The sequence below is a fragment of the Charadrius vociferus genome, unplaced genomic scaffold (genome assembly GCF_000708025.1).
Source record: "Charadrius vociferus isolate BGI_N301 unplaced genomic scaffold, ASM70802v2 scaffold63, whole genome shotgun sequence".
In the NCBI taxonomy this organism is placed as follows: domain Eukaryota; kingdom Metazoa; phylum Chordata; class Aves; order Charadriiformes; family Charadriidae; genus Charadrius; species Charadrius vociferus.
In genome coordinates, this window is record NW_009647579.1 from 1,395,575 (window position 1) to 1,416,696 (window position 21,122).

General features: G+C 36.8%; 1 protein-coding gene across 1 annotated transcript in view; it reads right to left on the reverse strand.

The window, feature by feature from the left end:
* Positions 1–21,122, reverse strand: part of CACNA1D (calcium channel, voltage-dependent, L type, alpha 1D subunit) — a 199,321-nt gene that overhangs the window by 75,010 nt on the left and 103,189 nt on the right. The window contains 8 exon segments of the mRNA XM_009880937.1: positions 119–188; positions 849–1,011; positions 1,799–1,919; positions 3,825–4,032; positions 4,173–4,398; positions 4,990–5,150; positions 11,139–11,226; positions 20,373–20,542. Of these exon segments, the coding sequence (XP_009879239.1) occupies positions 119–188; positions 849–1,011; positions 1,799–1,919; positions 3,825–4,032; positions 4,173–4,398; positions 4,990–5,150; positions 11,139–11,226; positions 20,373–20,542 (1,207 nt within the window).

A 21,122-nucleotide genomic window follows, 5' to 3' on the forward strand; every position in this document is an offset into this window, starting at 1 on the left:
TGTAGGGATAATGGGTTCATAAAAGAAATTGTACAACGCACAGTAGTCTTGAAAAGCACTACCTAGCAAAATTGGTAAAACTGCTTCATAGAAAAGACACAATTTTTAGAATAAACACCTTACTATCCTTGGGCTTCTTTTGGTCACCTTCTGACTTCTCACTTTTTTTATTTTCCAGACTCTCTTTTCTACAAAACAAAACAACAATTACAAAGCACGTCATGTAAAGACAGAAGATTTTAAGTGAACTATACCCATTCTATGAAAAGTTAAGAAAGCATACACAAAATCATATAATAAAATATTTAAAATTATTTGCACAGCTGCAGGTCTCAGCAATAAAATCTATTCCATTTGAATGCAGTGATCCAGTTAAAAGATTATAATTCTGAATATAATTCCAGAAGCAAATCCCTAAAAAATTCAATGCACGATCATTACTCCTTTCTAGAGGGATAAACTGTGCCCTTGGACTCATACAAACAACTGGCATTGACTTCAATAGGCCTGCACCGATTTCAAAGGAAAGTTTTCTTCTTGACTATATAAGGCTTAGAGATCTCATTCCACAGGGAGCTGTGCACTGGCAACAACAGATACATTCTTGTTCTAATTGTGCAATAAATTCTACCACTGCAGTGTTTAAATATCAGTTGGCTTATCATTATGTCCTTAATTCATCACATTTTCCCAATTACTGCCCAACTTTCATCTAAAATCATATTAATTGGGTCTTAGCTTAATATCTAGGTAAAGACATTCATTTTTTTTCCTGAGTCCAATAAATTTTGAAGATGGTAAAGACATTTATATAAAATAAAGAAAATCCTTATGAAAGAATTCAGTACCCTCCTCCTTCTCTCTCCCGCTTATTCAACATGCCTGTGCTATTTTACCTCGCATTCTTTTTCCTTTCTTTTTCTTCAGCTTCTTCTTTCTGAGCTGTATTTAGACTTTCAGCATCTGCCAAGTTATCCACAGCAATGGCCAAGAAGACATTTAGCAAGATATCTATTTCAAATCGTTTTAAGGACGTTATGCCTTAACACAACTTGTTTGGTTTATTATCAGCATAAACACTGACAATGTGAGAGATATAAAACGCATGTTCCCAACCTACAGCGTAGAGATCTGTGACGCTGGAGCGCAGTGCAAATAACACTCATTTAATGGACTAGATTAATACTGGGTATAAAACGAGCAGAGATCCATTAGGGTTACTGATTTTAAAATAGCGGAACACTTGACGTATTTTTTAAATAAACAAAATTTAACTTTATGCTAGCAAGTTTCAAAGATGAAGCGTTATCTATTCAAAGTGAAGACTGTTCAGGCATTTTGAAAAATTTATAATGCACTATTTTCTGTGTCTACAACAATCTATATCAAATTCTGTACTTCAGTCCATAACAGCTAAGTGCAAATACTAATATAAGTACCGTATAGTACAGAAAATAGAATATTTTTGCCCTTTTATCACCTCCTGACCTTTTAAGAACTTCTGAGAACGACACTAGTTTCTGTTGCTTCATGAGGCCAAGGAAGTATTTCCAGTACACTGAAGGCAGGAAAGGGGAATGCTTCAGCAGGTTTAATCCTAACAGATTAATCCTATTTGATTAATCCTGATTTCTGCGTGCAGATTTTTCTCACCTGGTCCCTGCACTATACAATGGATCACTGGCTCCACTGTCAGTGTGTGTCAGAATTAACAAGGCTATACCTCCTAGAGAAATCTTGCATACGTCTCCGGCACACAGCCCCATTTGGAGATGTTTCCAGTGACTGCAAAGGATACAGTTACCACAGATGAAGAGGATAATGAAATATATACAGACTATCATGCCTGATGATGATGGGCCACCGTATGCCATTATGCCATCATACATAACAGCATTCCAGTCTTCACCTGTTAGAATCTAAGAAGCAGATATATTATTAGTAACTCAACATCAAAAACACCAACAGAGAAATACATCTCCTCTGACCACAATACACAATAAGGCTAACCTTCTGCATACATAAAGCAATGCCATAACTTTTTCATGAATTGTTTTAAAATTTCCATTTAAATAAGCATCTCCTGAAAGCATCTGTTTAACTGTACTAGTTTTTATTTTATGCTATGCATTTACATCACTGGACTTCAAAGACAAACCAATAAAAGTAGAAGCCTATAAATGTGTCGATTTTGGCATGCAAAAGACCCCTGTTTTTCAGTAATGCCACATATGTAGCAATGCCCGCAAATGCTCATCACTCTTGAAAATCAAGTTAGTGTACGTTTCAAGGTTCTCTTTTTTTTTTTTTTTTAAATAGTTGCCACAAATAATTTCTAGTGTATGCCATTTCTTAGTCCTGAAAATTGGTCTACCAGTTTCAGTTTTAACAGGGACTGGCTGCCTTACCATAAATTATATAATACATGTACCACACATACACACTGGTACAGCTTTTGGAAGAGTAGCTATTTTAAACTGAATGGAGCTCAATGCTGTGGGAGAATTACATGATTTTCTTATTGGCTATGGTTTCACATAATTTCACAGAAGTCTAAAAGAATTTTACAGAAATCTGTCAATTAGTTAAAAGGACAGTTTGAAATGAGGCAACTGTGCTTTTTCTGTACTACGACAAAAATTCTGAGTATTACAATGCAGGTTTATAGGGGCACTTTATAAATTTCTAAGTAACTTCTTAAAAATTATCAGTTCTATGCTGAGAAAACGTAATATTGACTCTCCTTCCAGGTAATTACATGGTGGTTCAGGAAAATTATAATGCGTGCCAATTTCTGAAATTTATTTTGGCAGAGCTAAACTTATCAAGCCGATCCTCATCGTTGCGGAGCACCCAACAGGTTGGTTGCTCCTAATTGTATTCTGAAACTGAAGGAAGCCTCATTCATTTGAAAACAAAGCAGCCTAAAATCCTAATAAAATCCAACTCGGCTGAGTTTGAAAGTACAGCCTCAATTTTTTAAAGGGGCAATGTCAGGTCAACTGTGGACACTTTTCCTCTTAAGGAAATTTCTCATTAAGATTTCCTTATGTTAAAATTACACGGAAAGATGTTTTGCTTGCTTTTGGCAGTCACCAGATGAAAATCCTACCAAAGAGACAGGAAGTTGACTCAAGAGTCCTGCAGTGTCAGCTTTAAACACTCACCTACAATGTCTAAAACCAAACATTGGGGTAATGTGCAAAGCTGAATCTCAAAATGGCTAGAAAGATAAAACCAATTAGCCTAATTCCAGTATCCAAATCAGGAAAAATGAAAAAAAGGATCATAAAATAGTGAGAATTAAGCTGTTAGTATGGACCTATCTTTTCACAAGTAACAGACAAGTTGCTATAAAATTTCAGTAAACGTGGCAGTGTCTCTTTAAAGAAATTCGTACTTTTTTTATATTATAGTAAGTGATATGACCCATATGGAAATATGCACTCTTACAACGCTTCTCATTTTTTCCTGCCTGGGAATAGCTGAACCTTTATAAAGCTAATGAAGTTAAAGGAAACAACTTGATTAAAATAAAAATAACATTCCACCTCTTTTCCTTGTCATGTATTTGATGAACAAAGGAGATTTAATTTTGTGAAGTAATATGACAGCTATGTTGCATAGATAGATCAAATAAGACATGAAACAAATGGTATAAATGGTGCAGAGTTACCAGAGTACTGAGTTTAATGAACAGAATGCTACTTAAAGTAAACTGAATAAATAGTATTTGTGATTTTATTTTCAGGCAACATGATCACTGAAACAGTTTTGTTGATCATCAAAGGTAAAATGTTTCATACGGGATGAAAGAAAGTTACCTGGAATACAGTTAAAAGAGCTTGTGGAAAATTATCGAAGGTGCTCCGTTTTGTTTGAGTTTCATCAAAATTAAATTTGCCTCCAAACAGCTGCATTCCAAGCAACGAGAAGATTATGATGAAGAGGAAAAGCAGAAGCAACAGTGAAGCAATGGACTTCATTGAGTTTAACAAGGATGCTACCAAGTTGCTCAGGGATGCCCAGTGCCTATAAATTAAAATGCGTGTGTTACACACCAAAAAAACCCAAACAAAACAGTAAAAGAGCAGAGCATGATGAAGTATTACAAAAGAATTGCTGATCACCCTTCAGCTATCCTTAAAGTTAGCAGTATTAGTTAATCTTACCTTGTTACTTTAAAAATACGCAGGAGACGAACACAGCGAAACACTGAAATTCCAAGGGGCGACATAATTTCCAATTCCACCAAAATGGTTTCAACAATGCCACCACAAACAACGAAGCAATCAAAGCGGTTAAAAAGAGAAACGAAATAAGCCTGTAGGCCCAAGCTGTACATCTTTACTAACATTTCACAGGTGAATAAAGCCAGAAGAACCTTATTTGCTATATCTGGAACAAAATAGAAAAAAAAAAAGTCATTAAGTCATTCCTGAATTGTCTCATAGATTCCATTTTTATGTCAACATATTAGTACTATACTTTCTATACTATTTGCAGCCTTTTGCTTAAGAAGGAATTACTATTTCTTTACATTGGACTGTACTTGATGCCCGAGTGGCAAAAGTTACAGAAGGATGTAAAGCTTCCTGCCACCTATAAAGTATTCATCTTTCCAATCTGTTGTGCAGTTCATGGCTGCTCAACTCACAGCCTGAGTCCATGCTCCAACTTAAGCAACACAGCCCACAGCATGTTCTGCTGGGCCAGTTACCATTTCCTTCCTCATCTTTCAAGCGTGGTTTAACAGTAACAGTCCAGGTATTTGCAACTTAGTATAGTCAGTTTTTTGCTGGTATGGCATTAAGCTGTGTTGCAGTTGTGGAAATCAAATACATTCAGTTATTTCTTGTATCTCCCTTTAGCTGGGTTGAATATCCTTCAGGACAGCAAACAAAAACAGAATGGCAAAGTACAAAAGTAGGCGCTGACAGACTGCAAGTATCCATAGTCAAAAACAGGACAAATAATTTTTGATTGTACCTTGGATCTGGGTCAGCCAGTCAGGTTGATTATAATGTTCCGATGAGATAGTTAATGTGTTCAGAAAGACCAAGACAATAACAAGCCAATAAAATGTGACAGATTTTACTGCAGCTCTACATTTTCTTCTATTAAATCGATTCCAGCGACGCCAGCGTCGACTGAAAGTTCAAATAAAAACAAATATATTATTATACAGAAAATGCATATGAACTTAAGGAGGGTTTCTTCTGCGTAGAAAACATAGTGTAAGTATGTATATGAGAGCAGGTGTATTTTCATAAATATGTGCACAATATTTAGTTGTGTAAATTATTACCAGTTGCAGATTAGGGAGTGTGAATTTGTTACTCCTTTTTTAGATTTCATTATAGACTTTTAAATGTAAACCACAACTTTTAGAGACTCTAAGTGCCTGTGACATAATTAGATAAAGCTGCATTTAACATTTCATTGAGTAACAAGATATATCTGCCTTCCCAGACCCCATACACTTAATAGGAGTGAAGAAAAGCCAATGAAGCAACTCAGAATTCAAATTACATTTAGTCTGAAAATGTAGGTTTTGAGCTAAACCACAGGCACAATTCTTGTGGGATTAAACAAGGCAGGAATGTTGAGATCAATGTTTAGAAATCTACCCTATAATGTTAGAAAACTCAGTCAGTGACTCCTAGATATTTCTACTGATGTGACTTGAAATTGTGTCAGTGGGCAAATGTTTGTGAAATGAATAAGAGTGACAATCAAGGATGAATAAACTGGCTCTATCTAGATATGAGTTAGATTCACAAGTGAGGGTACTAACTTAACTTTGGACTCATAAAATCCCATTTGATTTCTCTGCTTCACTTCTGGGAACTTTAGTAAACCAATTAGTCACCCTAGGGTTTCATTTCCATTTGTGAAACAGGAAGAAAATATACTGCTCGGTCATAGGAACAGAAGGATTAGGAAGCACTTGGTATCACCTAAAAGGGAGGCATATAAAATTCACCCACCCAGCACCACAGCCTTGGACTCAGATAAAAAATTTTAGGAATCAACAACTGCTTCATCCAAGATTCAAGGGACAGAGAAGGCACAGACTCCAATGGAAGCTTGACCTAATCTTAAAATAGCAAAGAACTGAGAAGAGTGCACATGTATAAGCTTCTTCCTCTATAGTTTCACTATCAAGCCAGTCTAGCATGAATCTGTTGTGATGGAAAGGACTCATCTGCTCTCCTTGTTCTTCTCTCTCCTTTCTCTTTTGCCAAAACTGGCCCTAAGGAAGAGAGCCAGACCTGAGACCTGACTAAGGGAAAGCAATCTCTTTTTTTCTGGGTTGATTTTAGCCAGTCAGTTGTCTGATCCATTTCATTGTATTGCCACATCACAGCAAGAGCGGAAAGAACGAGTGGCTGAGATAGGGGAAAGGCACTGCGGCCCTTTTGGCAGAACCACAAACATGGAACCACGGCTTTTGAAAACTGTTACAAGTAAGTAGGTGAATTTCATAATACTTTTAGTGTGTGAATTAGCAGGTATTGTATTTAGTATGTATAAAATCAGAAATGCTTTAAATCTGCCTCAGAAAATAGAACCAATATGCAATAACATCACCATAAAAATAACTGAGCTTGGCATTGCATTCAAGCATTAACTGAATTTTCCTTAAGCACTTTAAATATTAACTTGTAGTAATGGAAATCAATACTGGTTTCAGACATCAGTACAAAGATGTTTCAGGCTTTTGCAGTATTCTAACCATATAAAGGAAAAATACCCTGTCCTGACCTAAATCAACACAGTATTTAAGAAAATTCTTATCTTGCCAGTCCCCTGCTGAACAGGGCTATGTCACAGAATGGTCAGGGTTGGAAGGGACCTCTGGAGATCATCTAGTCCAACCCCCATGTCCATGTCCATCATCAGGACACTCACTCCCTGGGTAGGTAAAACAGCCTTTTTTTTTTTTTTTTTTTTTTTTTACACTTACTGAACGTTCTGTCATCGAAGTAAGTGAGACAAGAGTAACACTGTTTGGATATCTCTACTTCTAGGAGCCAAAAGCAGTCTCAAAGTGTGTAACTCATAGCTCTCCAACACCAATGGGGATTTTTTTCCCCCCATAAGGTCTGAGGAATCAGTGACAAAACAGTGGTGCACAGATGAAAATGCTGTCAAAGGGTGTGCAACAGCACTCACATGTAGAAGCATATGAATAATACAAGCACATGTAAAAAGCCTACAGAAATAAAGCAAAAACTAAAAAAGGAGAATAGGAGTAATTTTCTACCTTCATTAGAATGGTGCAAGCAAAGAAATAACTAGTAAGTAGCAGACTGAAGTAGATGGCCTGTTGTGCCAGGAAAACTCATGGCTATATAAAATAAAAACCCAAATTACACTATTTTCACTAAACAGTTTTCTATTTTTTAGTAACTGCCCCTCCTAGTTTTAACCAAATAGCATCATTTTTTTCTGGAAGAATGAATGTGTTCTCTTTTATTTCAAAGAGAAATTCCATTTTCATAAATTTGCAATGATACAATATTGCTGTCATGAAATTATCGAGCATTTTTCACAAAATATAGCAGTTGAATAAATATTAAAATCACAGAGAACACTTACAGAATCATAGAATGGTTTAGGTCACAGTTTGTTACAATAAACCAAATTATTCACTGCTTTTGGTCTCATTAAATAATTTATCATTTTTTCTTCATAACTATTTGTGAGCAAATAATTATTCTTACAAATGTGTTCCCAATTTCACTTTCAATCACTTAGACATTCATGCTTAGTTGGTCCTTTAGGCCTCTGTCTTGTATTTGAATCCACACATAGGAAATCCAGCCTTGCATTGAGTCTGACTGAACTCCATGTCAGTCAGTCAGTCATGCAGAATCTACAAAGTTTAGTTTGTTTACTTGTTATTCATGTGTGTTCGTGTATTGCTACTAGACCTACACAAAGATAGGAACATTCATTTTCGGATTATTTTGTTATCAGCAGCCTTTAACTATAACATGGTATTTTTCTAAACTGGACTTTCTGTTTAGAGCCACATGCATAACCCCTGTACCTGTGAAACTGGCGTGCTTCGTATTTTCTCCAGTAAGCTCACAGAGAAGTAAGTACTAATGCCCAAGATTAATTCTTCTTCGTTGAAGAGCCGGCAGCTCTTCAAAGTGCTTTTTCCCTCTGATAACAGAAGTTGTCAGCTGTTTTTAGGGATCTGGGACATGGCACAAGCCACATCTGTTTGGAAGACAATGGCACAACTACAAGTTTGAGCTCTGTTGCCTCAAAACTACTCCTCACATGGACTCATTAAGTTAAAAGGGATAAATCTTTCTCCAGTGCTACAAGGAAAGATGTGAAAGTCGAAAGGGGAATTCCCATTGCCAAATTCAGCTTTAAAAGTTCAAGAATGGTTGAAGACCTCAAGCAGCTGCAGACCCCTGCAGCACTTCCGAATGAGAGACATCAACATGCCGTTGCCGATGGCCACAACTTCTGTGAACAGATGCAGCAACATATGTATGAATGAACTTCTGTGCGACTTGCGCTTTTAAATGCCACAAGAACAGATTCTAATCAAAAAGCTCATGCAAAAGACATTTAGGACAGTGGCAGAATCTCGACAGCTGGAGATGCTTTGGTGGCTTTCTGGCTTGCAAATAAGTTTTCCTTCAAATTGATGTGCTGATTATGAACAATGATTGTAGAGATGGATAGCACTGCCTGCTTCCTTACTCACTGCTTGGACTATTAAAAACATCAGGTTTGGATAGAAATTTTCCTTTCTCAAAGATTTCATAGCAGCTTTCATTTAACAGAGCTTCTGGAGTCCTCATGTTCCTTAAAATACGAATAATGGGCACGTTCAGAATGTAGGCATTATGTTGCTTTCTCTGTAATGCTTCTATGAGTCCCCACTGTGCAAACAGACCAGCAGTCTATTGCACTGCCTGGTATCTGAAGTTTCACAAGACCATTTCATATTCGAGTTCCTCCTCTAAAACCAGCATGAGTAGGCTTCATAGCAATAAATAGTATGCTATAAGGTTGATCAGAGACAATCTCATGATTCAAAATAATCATGCTAGTTTGGGATCCTCAGCTTATGAAAGACTAAAATTGTTACTTTTGTTCTCCTGATACGGTAACTGGAAGCAATGGCAAGAGAAATTACAGACCATTAGCACATTGAATTGCTTTTTTTTATTAAGCTAAAGGCAGTCTCATCTCTCGTAATTCTCATGAAGGGTTAAGCTCAAAGGTCCACATGGGACATAACTGGTCCATTCAGTTGCTGTAGCTAAGGCCAACTTCTGTGGCAAAAGGCATACAAGAAATGATACAGCTTTTATCACTAAGGATGAAACTTCTAAAAAATTAGTTGTATATTCAGTACAATCCTAAATGGTCAGATCTCCATCGGCCACAGTCTTCAGCAGTGAGGCACATTTATATGCTGTCACCAGTTTGCTGGCTGAAAGGGATGACAAAAGAAAGCTTGATCATAGCATCACATGAAAAAACTCTGAGTGTAGAAAAGCACCAGTTAACTGTAGCCTGGGAACTCTTCTTCCAAAAAGAAAGACGACTATTCTGAAGGAACACAAGTCCACTCCAACTGCTCGCAACTGGTGCGCTGGTAGGTCATTAGAGCTAGTAAGGCTAGTAGAATAAACCTGGGTACGCTATTCCTCTTCGTTGCAGCAAGGAGAATACACTGCTGTTACCAATGAATGTACACCCAACACTGAAATTAGTTTCACTAGGGTTAAAAAACTGGAATGATTCCAGATGTTGCCAAAACTGCTGATGCCAGGTGTTGCCAAATCTTCTTGATTGTCCCTTTTTTCACTGAAAATTTTCTGTCAAAAATATTTATTCTGTGGGTTGTCTGCAACTGTAGGAGTGTCTTTGCCCTTCAAGTCTACCACTTGATTACTTACCTTAAATCACATAGCTATTTTTTTTGGTCCCTTCATGGAGTAATGTAACCTTTTTAAACAGAAAGAGGTATCTCTTCTGTGTTTGCAATTATCCTTTCTAATTACTAAATAGATGTCCTATAAGAGTGGAAAATAAAATCAAAATAAAGAAACCTATTGGGTTTGTACTGGCACACCCAATGTCTACAATATCAGGACTGTTAATTCTTAATTTTGCTTATAACACTTCTCTTCTGCGATCATATTTGAAAATAGAAGCTTATAGTCCCAAATGCTCCTAGTAAGTGAAAAGAGAGCCACAAATATCAGCAAATCAGGGAGTCTGATTTCCAAGAATGTTCATGGATACTTTTGTATTCACCATTAACTCTTTCGAAAATTTTTAAACAATAAAATTTAAAGTACAGTAAATAAAGAATAATTATTTAAGATCGTCATGATGTGTAAATAGTCACAAGCTAAAAAAGAGTGATGAAGAAAGAGGAAAATACTGACCTGAACTTGGATTTTGAGATGGTTTGACTAGAAGAAAAGGAAAACACATTTTTAAGAATGTGGAAAAAATAATTAACATAAATCTGTTCTCTTTATAATTTTTCAAATCATAGATTGGAATTACATATAGATAAAAGCACACTTTTAATAAAATGCATCATGAACACTGAAATTTTTTTGTCTGTTATTTATTTTCTTAAATATCATTCCTAAAGTTTTACAAATTTTCTAAGTGAAAGAAAGGAAATCTTCTTTAAAACTAAGTAAACTGCTCATATAGAAGCTCCTTGGAAGTCATGAAAATCTGAGCAAATAAACAACCACCACCACGGGATATAGAAAAAGATACATATTCTCCAGATTGTGCAAAATTTAACAGAAAACATTTCTTTTTACATGTCATAGGGGGCTTCCACTCTTCTCTTAGTATTTTGCATGATAATTATATTTTATAAAAGCTTTCAGGAAAACATGACTCCACTGGAAGTTTAGTTGAATTGGTTTATATCTTCTTACGTTGAGAATTTTAGGAGTGCTTCAATGCTGTAATAATTGGTCTAACATTAAACCACTGAAAGGCAAAAATCCCCAAAGCTTGCCTATTTGAAAGCAGTTTTGGCTAAATAATCTATGGGGAAATAATGATTCTTTTAAATTTTGAGATGACGATGGTGGGTACTTGAAAATAGTCCATGTACTCACCATAAACTCCCACAGCATGCTGGGTTCTCTCCCTCTCCGCTGACATTCTCTGTGTTCACCGATTCGGTTTCACTGGTGGGCATGCTTGCTGCAGGAGACAGAAATGGCTTTAGACTGATAGCCAAGCAAGGGATTACACAATGTGATCTCCTGTTCTATTGCAAGAATGTCTCCACTTTTTGAGAGCTTGGAAGTTCTGAGGAATAGCGGATGAAGTTAGACACTTCATCACTCCTCCTCTTATAATAAAAGAAAGCACACAGAATTCCAGAGTGTATTGTAGCTTTTTTTGGTTTCTTTTCAATGATTCAACGTAACTGTAGAGGAGTTTTGTAACAAATTGCATGCTACCCCTAGTAAAGAAATAAACCTGAGCTAGATTTTGTGACCTTTCATTTTAAGAAGTGTTCTGTCAACACTTTGGGGGTGTTTATCAGTTTAAGTGTTGTTAACACGCTCACTAATTCCAAGAAATGCCAAAGTTCTTCTAAAAATAGGAACTATCACACTGATCATACTGACCACTCTATGCTTTTACTTCCATTATGAATTATCAGGGCAAGGTGCTAGAAAGTAGTTGTGCCTACAAATACTATACTAGCAGAGGGGAAGGAGCACTGGGAATGGCAGAACGGGTGTGAGAAAGAATGATGAGAATTACTACTAATAAAAAAGGGATTATTATGTTTGCCACACAGTGAAGTACTTTACACAGAGCGGATCATTACTGAATAGTTTGCAGCTGTAGCTAATGGCTTTTTAGACATAACTCATTTGCAGATTGGACATCTCAATTTATGTTCGAATCAACTGAAATACAGAGGGAGGACAGCATATGTCACAAGGTGTTAGGAAATGATGACCAGGCGAAGTTCTCTACTTCTTAGGGGAGAACACTACTTCCACGTCTGCAAAGCAAGCATGAAAGGAGAACCTCAGAAACAAGAAAAGTGTAAAATTAATGTTACTGGTTTATACAGTAGAAATACCATCTAAAGTAGGAAAAAATAAGAGAGGTGGGAGATGCACTGAAAGTACTGCAGAACAGCAAGAAGAAAAGAAAAACAGAGTACCTTAAAGGTATTCTGGGGTGTACCTTCTGCTGTTTTGATGGTTTACTTGGTTGGTTTTTTTGGTTGGTTGGTTTTGTTGAGGAGAGTTTAAGCCAATGTCTCACTATTTTGGTTGCCTAAATGAGGCTTATAGCAGGCTTAATTACACACATCTTAATATAAGTAGTGAGACTCGACAATCAGGGCCTGAATTTTCTGATTTGTCTACAGATCAGGTACAAAATAAGAACTGTTAGAAACAGTTTCTCTGCACAGCCTCTATATCGCCTCAGCACTGACACAGAGATACACAGAAGTGGTAAATGGTAGTTTGATTTCCATGCCCACCAATTCCATCCAAGTTGAGAGGCTGACAGGTCTATGCAGGCTAGATGCTCAACTATTTGCAACAGCTGAGAATCTGCCCCCATAAATGTAAGTCACCATTACATGAATTGTTAAACACAGAGCTGGCATAACAAGAAAGATCCAAAAAGTCCATGCAGGTGTTTGAATAAACAAGGCACTTCAGGCAGTAAGCACAGCAAAACCCTCTTTCACAAGGTTCTTCTGTTTTGATGATTCTTTTAAAATGTTACTGCATTCCTGTTTAGCACCTGCAAGTGCCTCAATTCTAGTATCATGCTTCTTTTTATAAACCAGTTTTTAAAAAGTAATATTGCTAGTCTTGAGTGAACTTCACAGCTTATAGTCACAGACTTCAAAAGGTATTTCATTCAAACAATTTTTGACAACATTCAAATTCAACTATTAAAATTTCAAAGGTTTAAAAAAAAAGTATTACAAAACAGAACTAATAGTTTTTATTTGAAAATGCCAGAGTCTTTTGGAATAAATGCAAGGAGTTTCCCTGTCTGGTAAAGAACTGAAATGGTTGTCTTGTGCTGGGTGACTTGCATGCTGTTAGGAAACACAACACTATAGCCACCTAATGATGAACATTTTAGCACTTGTGATGGACAACTGCAAAATATGAATGCAGGAGTCTCGTTTCATACACTGTTATTAAGAACTGCCATGAGAACAGAGCTAGGCCCACTTTTGCAAGCATTGCATGTGCAACGTGTGTCTCACTTGTGTTTCAAATTCATCAACACTTCCTTCATCTAAAAGCAGTACCTAGAATCTGGTTCCTCATAAAGTGACACTCAGTGTCACACAAATGTTGTTTGTTTTAATACATGCCAAATGATTTTTAAAAGAGTAAGTGTAAAGTAACGTAATTTTAATTCAAGTCTACCCAGACTTGATGCGTTAACCCACAGTAAGAAAGACCAGCCCTTTTTGAACATGACTGCATGAAGAAAAACAAAGTATGAAAGAAAAAAAAAAGAAAAAGAAAAAAAAATCTTTGTCCCTATTGAAGCCAATGTTAGTTCTGCTAATTATTAAATACAGCCAGAATGTTACTCTCTGTTTCAGACAGGGCTATTGCTCTAGACCTATTAGTGACTTGCAGGTGCTGTGTTACAAAAATCAGAGGAAAAAAAGAACCACAGACAGTTCAGTTTACATTAGAAACTCAGCTATCAATATTCTGTAATTTATATGCCAAAAGAAAAACTTGTCAGAAGTACTGAGAAAGGCACCATGTGGAAGTCCAGCTCCAGCAATGTTAGCAAGTCAGTAAACCTTTAGCCAGAAGAAAAAAGCAACAGCACTGCATGACCACATCCACTCTCACTAATGCAAGCAACCTGGCAAGGCTTGAAAAGGCTCAATGTCATGACCACAGCTTTTTAAGGGGAGTGTTCATTGGGCAAAGTACAGCACACAGATGAACTTTTGAAAGGCTGCCTGCTCTTAGTAAGGCCAGCTTTGAGTTCTTTAAACTGGTACTCCAGTATTCAAAGGGAGATACCAAATTTCCTCTATCCTTTATTCACCTTTTGCCCTTATTTTACTGGCATTCTTCTGGAAAGATTATCCAGATTTCTAGATAGTATCAGCTCTCTTCAATTATGGTAACTGGTTTCAAATGAAAGAATGCTTGCATTAGGCAATATAAACAACTCATATAGCATGCAGCTTAATACTTCCCTGAATATATAGAAAATAGGTCAAATATATCAGCTACTACATTTTATTTCTGTAGATAAGAAAATAGATTGGTTTTCTCATCTTATAACATTCACTATTTACTCTAAAGAGTTTTCAGATTTTGGAGCAGAGATTTCAAACTCCACTCCAGGACATAACATAACTAATGTATAGCTAAGAGCAAGTCGGTGTCCATCAGCACGTCCTAGCCAGCTGGAGTTGAAAGAAATGAATTCCATAATCCTGCGACATGACAATTTAGTGTCACTGTAGAATCCAGAAGCAAGCTAAATTACACTCTGAATTACTGACCTGTGGTGGCAAGTATTATCGTTGGAAATGTTTTCTTCTAGAAAGTATATAATTAATATTTTAATTTTTAATCCATAGGCTGATGTCCTTTCCACACTGAGACACCTCAGGTAGTTTTCTAGTTACCTGTGCTGAAGGAAAAGAACTGCAGAAGTGGAGTGATCTGCACCACTAGTCAGATAATCAGTAATAGCTTCTGGAATCTTAAAATTATTTAAAAAGGTACTATACTGACAAAATTTTAGATCAAATAGTCATCTTCTGTCTGCTAGTAACATTCAACCAAATCCATGAGCTTCAAAATTCTCCTAATTCTTTCTCAAATCAGTACATGGATTTTCTTAATCCTTTCCACCAAATCTTTGAGGTAGTCAAACAGGAAAACAGAACAAAAAAAATCCCCAAAGAGGCAACTTTATCATTGCAAATTCATCTCAAATTTCCCTAAGCCTGCTGTATGCCCAGAAAACATATCAGAAATAAGTGGTACTATCTATTCTGACTGTGAAGCTCCTCAGGGTAAATTCAGCTTAAGGAAGGGCTGCCTGAAAGAAGTTCTACATGATACGGTAGGGAGGTATCTGTTTTCATAGTGCAGATTTAATGTTGATACTATCAACAATCATTCTTAGAGGCTCTCTCTTTTTATAGACAGCCAATGGAAACTCAATATAAGGTTGAATGGTTGCATAGCAATGGAAGGAGAGCAAAATAATCAGTCTTCATTAACAGAAGCATCACTGAACCAACCACTTCTAGCCTGAAGGATGGCACTATGAATCTTGATAAAGTTGTATACTCTACAGATGTGGTGCTTTTAACAGAAATAGTGGTAGAGCTAATATTTAGGGGGTGGCATTTCTAATGCAGTGGTAGTCCAAGTTCAAGGTACTCAGATCAGCATAATAGTCTCACAAATACAGAAATAGACTTAGGCCACTGATTTGTACTTTGGAAAAATCCTACATATAAAAAGTCCACCTGCCCGGCCAGCCACAGATGAAACTGAGTCAGTGCATGCATGCTTGACAATGTTTTTGACTAGCAAGGTCAGGTACTAGCAGCGAGACAGCACTTGCAGCCGGTAGACGACAGCAAGTTTTCAGCTAGTTCCATGCTGCTTCATGACTGACATCAGAACCTGAAGCTGCTAGTTTAAAGGCTATGCTGAAACACATACCCAAAATAAAAATGCAACCACTGCCTTTTAGCAATTTTTATGGAAAAATTATTCCAGCCTGAAAAGCTGTGTAAGCTATTAGAGAATATATGTAACAGTTACTAATTGTAGTTAATTAAAATTTCAAGCAGACTCGGTATTTGTAGCAAATGGGCGCATCAGGTCCTAGGAATTTCTGACTTAATATTCTGCATTCTCTAAAGCAACTGGATCAGATTTGGCAGCCTTAGCCTGAGCCACAATAGTGATTCTAAGGACAGCAAGGAAGTCAGTTGCTCCAATAACTTTGTTGTAGGTAGGATTGAAACTAGATCTGATTACTACAATTCTAATTATGTCAAATCAACACGTCTGCCAGTATTACAAGAGTGCAGATTTGCAAATAACTATCGTACTCTAAACTCTCTGTCCATCTCCACTGTGAGTGGGAAAGAAATTGAATAAAACACAAATTACAGAAACAAAACCATCAGTAACAAGAGGAGATACAGTAAAAGTTTGGTATGTTTTGTTAGTTTCTACATTAAAAGTATTATAAATAAATAGTAAATATTATCATCATACTGTTCTAAGCTTACACTATGATCCACTATAAAGCTTGTAAAATACTTTAATTTCTTCACACCTGAATTTAAAATACATTTTTTATCTAGTTTACCTGACTTTTGAAAAAGAAAACCTATGCTTCAACAAGAACAGTCACAGACAAAGACACTTCAGTGGAAATCCAAAGAGATTAAAGGCTATGCTTTAGGAAGGTAGAGCACTGCAGCACCAGTCTATTTCAGACATGCATGTAAAACAGCAGAACTGCATGCACGAAGGTCTACATGCTAAAGATGTATACGCCTTTGTTACAGAAAATGCATACAATATGTGCTTTCAAAAGCTAACACATCAAATGCAGTATTGGCACAAAATAAAGTTCAACTGCAAATCAGAACATGTTTTACCATGTTTATTGGAAGAACGGCCAAAGCAACTAAGTCTGCTTTTCTTCTTTTCTTCCATTAAGTCAGCCAATGTAACCCCTTCGTGTTAAGTACATGTAATCCCAGCATTTAAACAGTAGATGGCAGCAGTGGCAACGCAGAAAATAAAAATGTGTCCATATATACAACACAAGCAACGTTAGGCAAAACAAATTGAAATTACCAGCAGCATAACTAATCAGAGCCAAGCCCCTCACCTCTCACTCATTTTTGCATTTCGAGTTAAACTCGCAATGCTTTGAAGTCAATGGAAGTCATTCATTGACTTCAGGGTAACTAGCTATTGGTTCATAATAACGACTTACAACTTTTACTGAAGGCATATTTACAATTCTAGTAGTTAAAATGTAATTATTCAACAGCACTGAACACCTGCTCATATCAGCAACAGAGACATACAAATACCGGGGGTTCATATATAAATAACTTGACTTAATGACTTCTGTGGTTAGAAATTTTAAAATGCTGGGGTTGCAGGAATCTAAACTACATTTTTAAAGGATTATGTAAGAAGCTATTAAACACTGATTTAACCGCCTTTGAAATCTGTACCTTTTCCTGTCATAAAAAAGTCTCCTGTATCCTAAACCCAGAGCTCTTCCACATCGCTGAAGAGCATTATGGTGATCTTCCATCACCATAAATCACCAGCAATCTTGATCATCCAGAGGTTTAGGTAATCAAAGTAGGGACATAGCTGCCTAGAAGCCTGCAAATGATTATTTAGTGTATCTTGAGACCCAGCCCTACCTTATGCTTCAAAAACTGTTCTAGAAACCCACTACCAGTATATCTGGACTAAATTTATTCCAAAGCTTACTACTCAAGATTACTAACCTAGTGATAACTAGCTAAATTTTACCTGATTTCCCAACAGGTAGCTCATTGATAATGGCATAAAGATGCTCCTAACCCTAAAAGCTTTCCATGGAATAACTGGATAGACAGCTCGTGCTGTCTCTCATCATACCTCCCCATGCAATGTGACATGCAAGGAGGTGGAGCAGTTCAGCAACCCTTCCTCCTTTACACCCTGTTGCAGCTGATATTATTTGACTTATTGGAGATTAATGGACCTGCTGGAGCGTGCCCAGAGGAGAGCTACGAGGATGATCCAAGGACTGGAGCACCCCTCCTATGAGGAGAGGCTGAGAGAGTTGGGGCTGTTCAGCCTGGAGAAAAGAAGGCTCCGGGGAGATCTTATTGCGGCCTTCCAGTACCTAACGAGGGCCTACAGGAGAGCTGGGGAGGGACTTTTTACTAGGGCAGGTAGTGACAGGACGAGGGGGAATGGATATAAACTGGAAGAGGACAGGTTTAGATTAAACATTAGGAAGAAATTTTTCACTCTGAGGGTGGTGAGGCACTGGCACAGGTTGCCCAGAGAGGTTGTTGAGGCCCCATCCCTGGAGGTGTTCAAGGCCAGGCTGGATGGGGCCTTGGGCAACCTGGTCTAGTGGGAGGTGTCCCTGTCTATGGCAGGGAGGGTGGAACTCTATGATCTTTAAGGTCCTTTCCAACCTAAACCATTCTATGATTCTATGATTAAAAATTAAATTCCAAGCCACACATTTACACACACATGCACAAACCCAGAGGACTGCTATGAGATTGCATATTTGCTGGAAATTTCCACTCAAAATACATATACATGCCTAAAATTAAATTATTGGGATTTTAAGTTCTTTTAATTCTTTTCCTTCTCCTATTTTTACTCTGCAAGTCTCCTCCAATGCTTAACCTACTCTGAAATTATGTCTAAGCTAACAGTTTAGAGCCAAAAGCTCTCTCAAACTCAACAACTACGTAAACAAATATTTTTGATTTATGAAAGACCTATATGATGTAGAAGCTGTTTAAGCAATGCTGGAGCAAATGGCTCTTTTGTAGCAAATTAACAAACATCCAATTTGAACAGGATGCAAAAGGTTCCTGGGATTTCACCTGCAAACTTGCAAACCAAGTCCATCAGCACCACAGCTGACTGCATAGTTGTCCAACGCATCACTTACAATTCTGCACCGCAGTCTTGTACGACATGTATTTACTCCATAAAACATACAATCTTTTACTTCTCAGTTTTAGGATTTTATCCTGATACTCAAACCCACAGTTTATATATTCCTTCCACACAACATTAGTAGTAATAACCAAGTACAGTGAACTCACTGGCTTTTTTGCTCTGCTCTAGATGAAACCTCTGTTTGTGCTACAGATTTTCAGATAAACATAAATTATTCCTTTCTGGGTGATGCTGGCATCAACATCAACCCACAAGTTGCTTTCCAGCCTTTCATAAAATCATCTTGTTTCCTTCCAGTCAGTACCACAGATTCATACCCTGCTTTTATTGAGAACTAAAGGGCTAATAAAATTCTGAAACTCAAAACATATAACGATTTTAAAAAACCTAACTACATGCAATACAGAGATAAGTTTAAAAACAGATACCTCAATATCAAACCTACTATGGTTTAAAAGAACAGTTCACAATAAATTAGCAGCACTAGAAGAAAAAGAACAGTAATAAGGTATTATTTCAACACAGAACATAATATTCTGAGTTGCCTTTGACAAACCACTCGTAGATACATTTTCTTATGTATATACAATGGTATGTAAATTAATAATATCATGACTTTCCCGAGTATCATATAAATAAAAAGGTGCTATTTAGCATTATTATGTATATTACGTTAAGTATTAAATCATAAACCACATCCTGAATCCATGTTCTCATTTATGTACAGCACTAAAAGTTCTCATGAAAATTTTAACCTCTACTACGTAAACATGGCTAAGAAGCTAAAATAACCTCTACTAAATTATGACATTAAAATACTGCTTGAAATTTCTGACAGAGAAATCAATTATAACTTTTACAGCTGTTGCAATATCATGAAACTAACTTGTTCCTTCACATTAAGACTCAGGTCATAAGCACTCGAGGGCCACTACAGCATAAACTTCCTTTCCCATAATAAGCTAGACACTACTGTCAAATTAATACATTCTAAGTAAGTGGCAATTATATTTTAGTGTTGAAAAAAAATTCCACAAGATTTTATTTATTTCACACTCGGTTAATCCATCTAGTAAAAAAGATTTTTATATAGTTTTCTTTAGTATCAGAAAGAAAGATCAAGAATATCGTTTCCCTTCTTCAAAACTCAAAAAAAAATCCTCACTATTAGCACATGGTTATTTCCTGACTGTAGTTTTGGTCATATTTTTTAAGCTTTTTCTATTATTATTATTTCTATTGTGTGCACCTACAGGGAAACACATATTCTTCTTGACTAAGGATTTACGATGATACTTAGTGGCACGTAGCTTGCACGCACTAACTTTTTACAGAACACAACTAAAGTGAAGATTTTAAGTCTCAGTAGTGACTGAGTGCAGACAATGATTTGTACATGGACAGCTCAGAGCAGAATTTTGTTGTAAGATTCTGAATTATCTTCCATGACTCAGTATTAACATATTAACAGACGTGATTGCTCTGCTTACAAACACTTTTGCAAACTGAAAATCAGAAAGCAACATCAGATAAGCTGCATTCACCCCAGTGTAACACCCTTAAAAGCAGTCAGACTGTCCCACACAGAAGTAGTACATAGTAAAGAACACGTACTATTCCGCTTGCCTTCTTCATCAACCTCTTCATCATTCTCAGGGTCAATGTCTTCTGCCTGTGTAATCCAGTCTAAATATCCCTTCAGATCTTCTTCAAGCTGCTGTTTTTCACGTAGTTTCTGAAAGTCCCCTCGGGCCTTGGCTTTTTCTCTTTCCTTGGAAAATTCTCTATCAAGTTCAGACAAAGAAGAAAAAAAACACTGATTGTCTAACTCCCAGACATTTTGACCTAGGTTTTGACGTTGCAGAATAACATACGAACATAGAAAATGAACTGAATAAACTACACCAAAGATTTGAAAGCTTCTTTGGAAACAAGACAGTGGTGCAAAGAAATCATGACAAATCTCTACCATATTACACAACAACTTTCAGAGCTTTCATGATTTAATTTAAAATTAAGCAGCATTCTTGACTCTTCCCATATCAGAAGAGTCATCCTGCCCACCCCACCCCGCCTTTCAGTATGTGCTCTTCTATACAGATTTTAAAATCAGTTTTATCTAATGGGTACAAAGCAAAATTGACTTGCAGTAATGAAATCATTTCAGAGAGGTGAGTATTAGTTTCAGTGAAATGGAAATTCTGGCAGCCAGTTCTAGAATCCTTCTTCTTCCAGCCACGGTTTATTTGCCATGTCCAAACATACTTATTTCAGTGCATGGTTCACAGAATTCCACTACTAAGCTCTCTCAGTTACATCATGCACCGACACCTGTGCTGTTGGCGATCTGGATGTTTTGCCCTT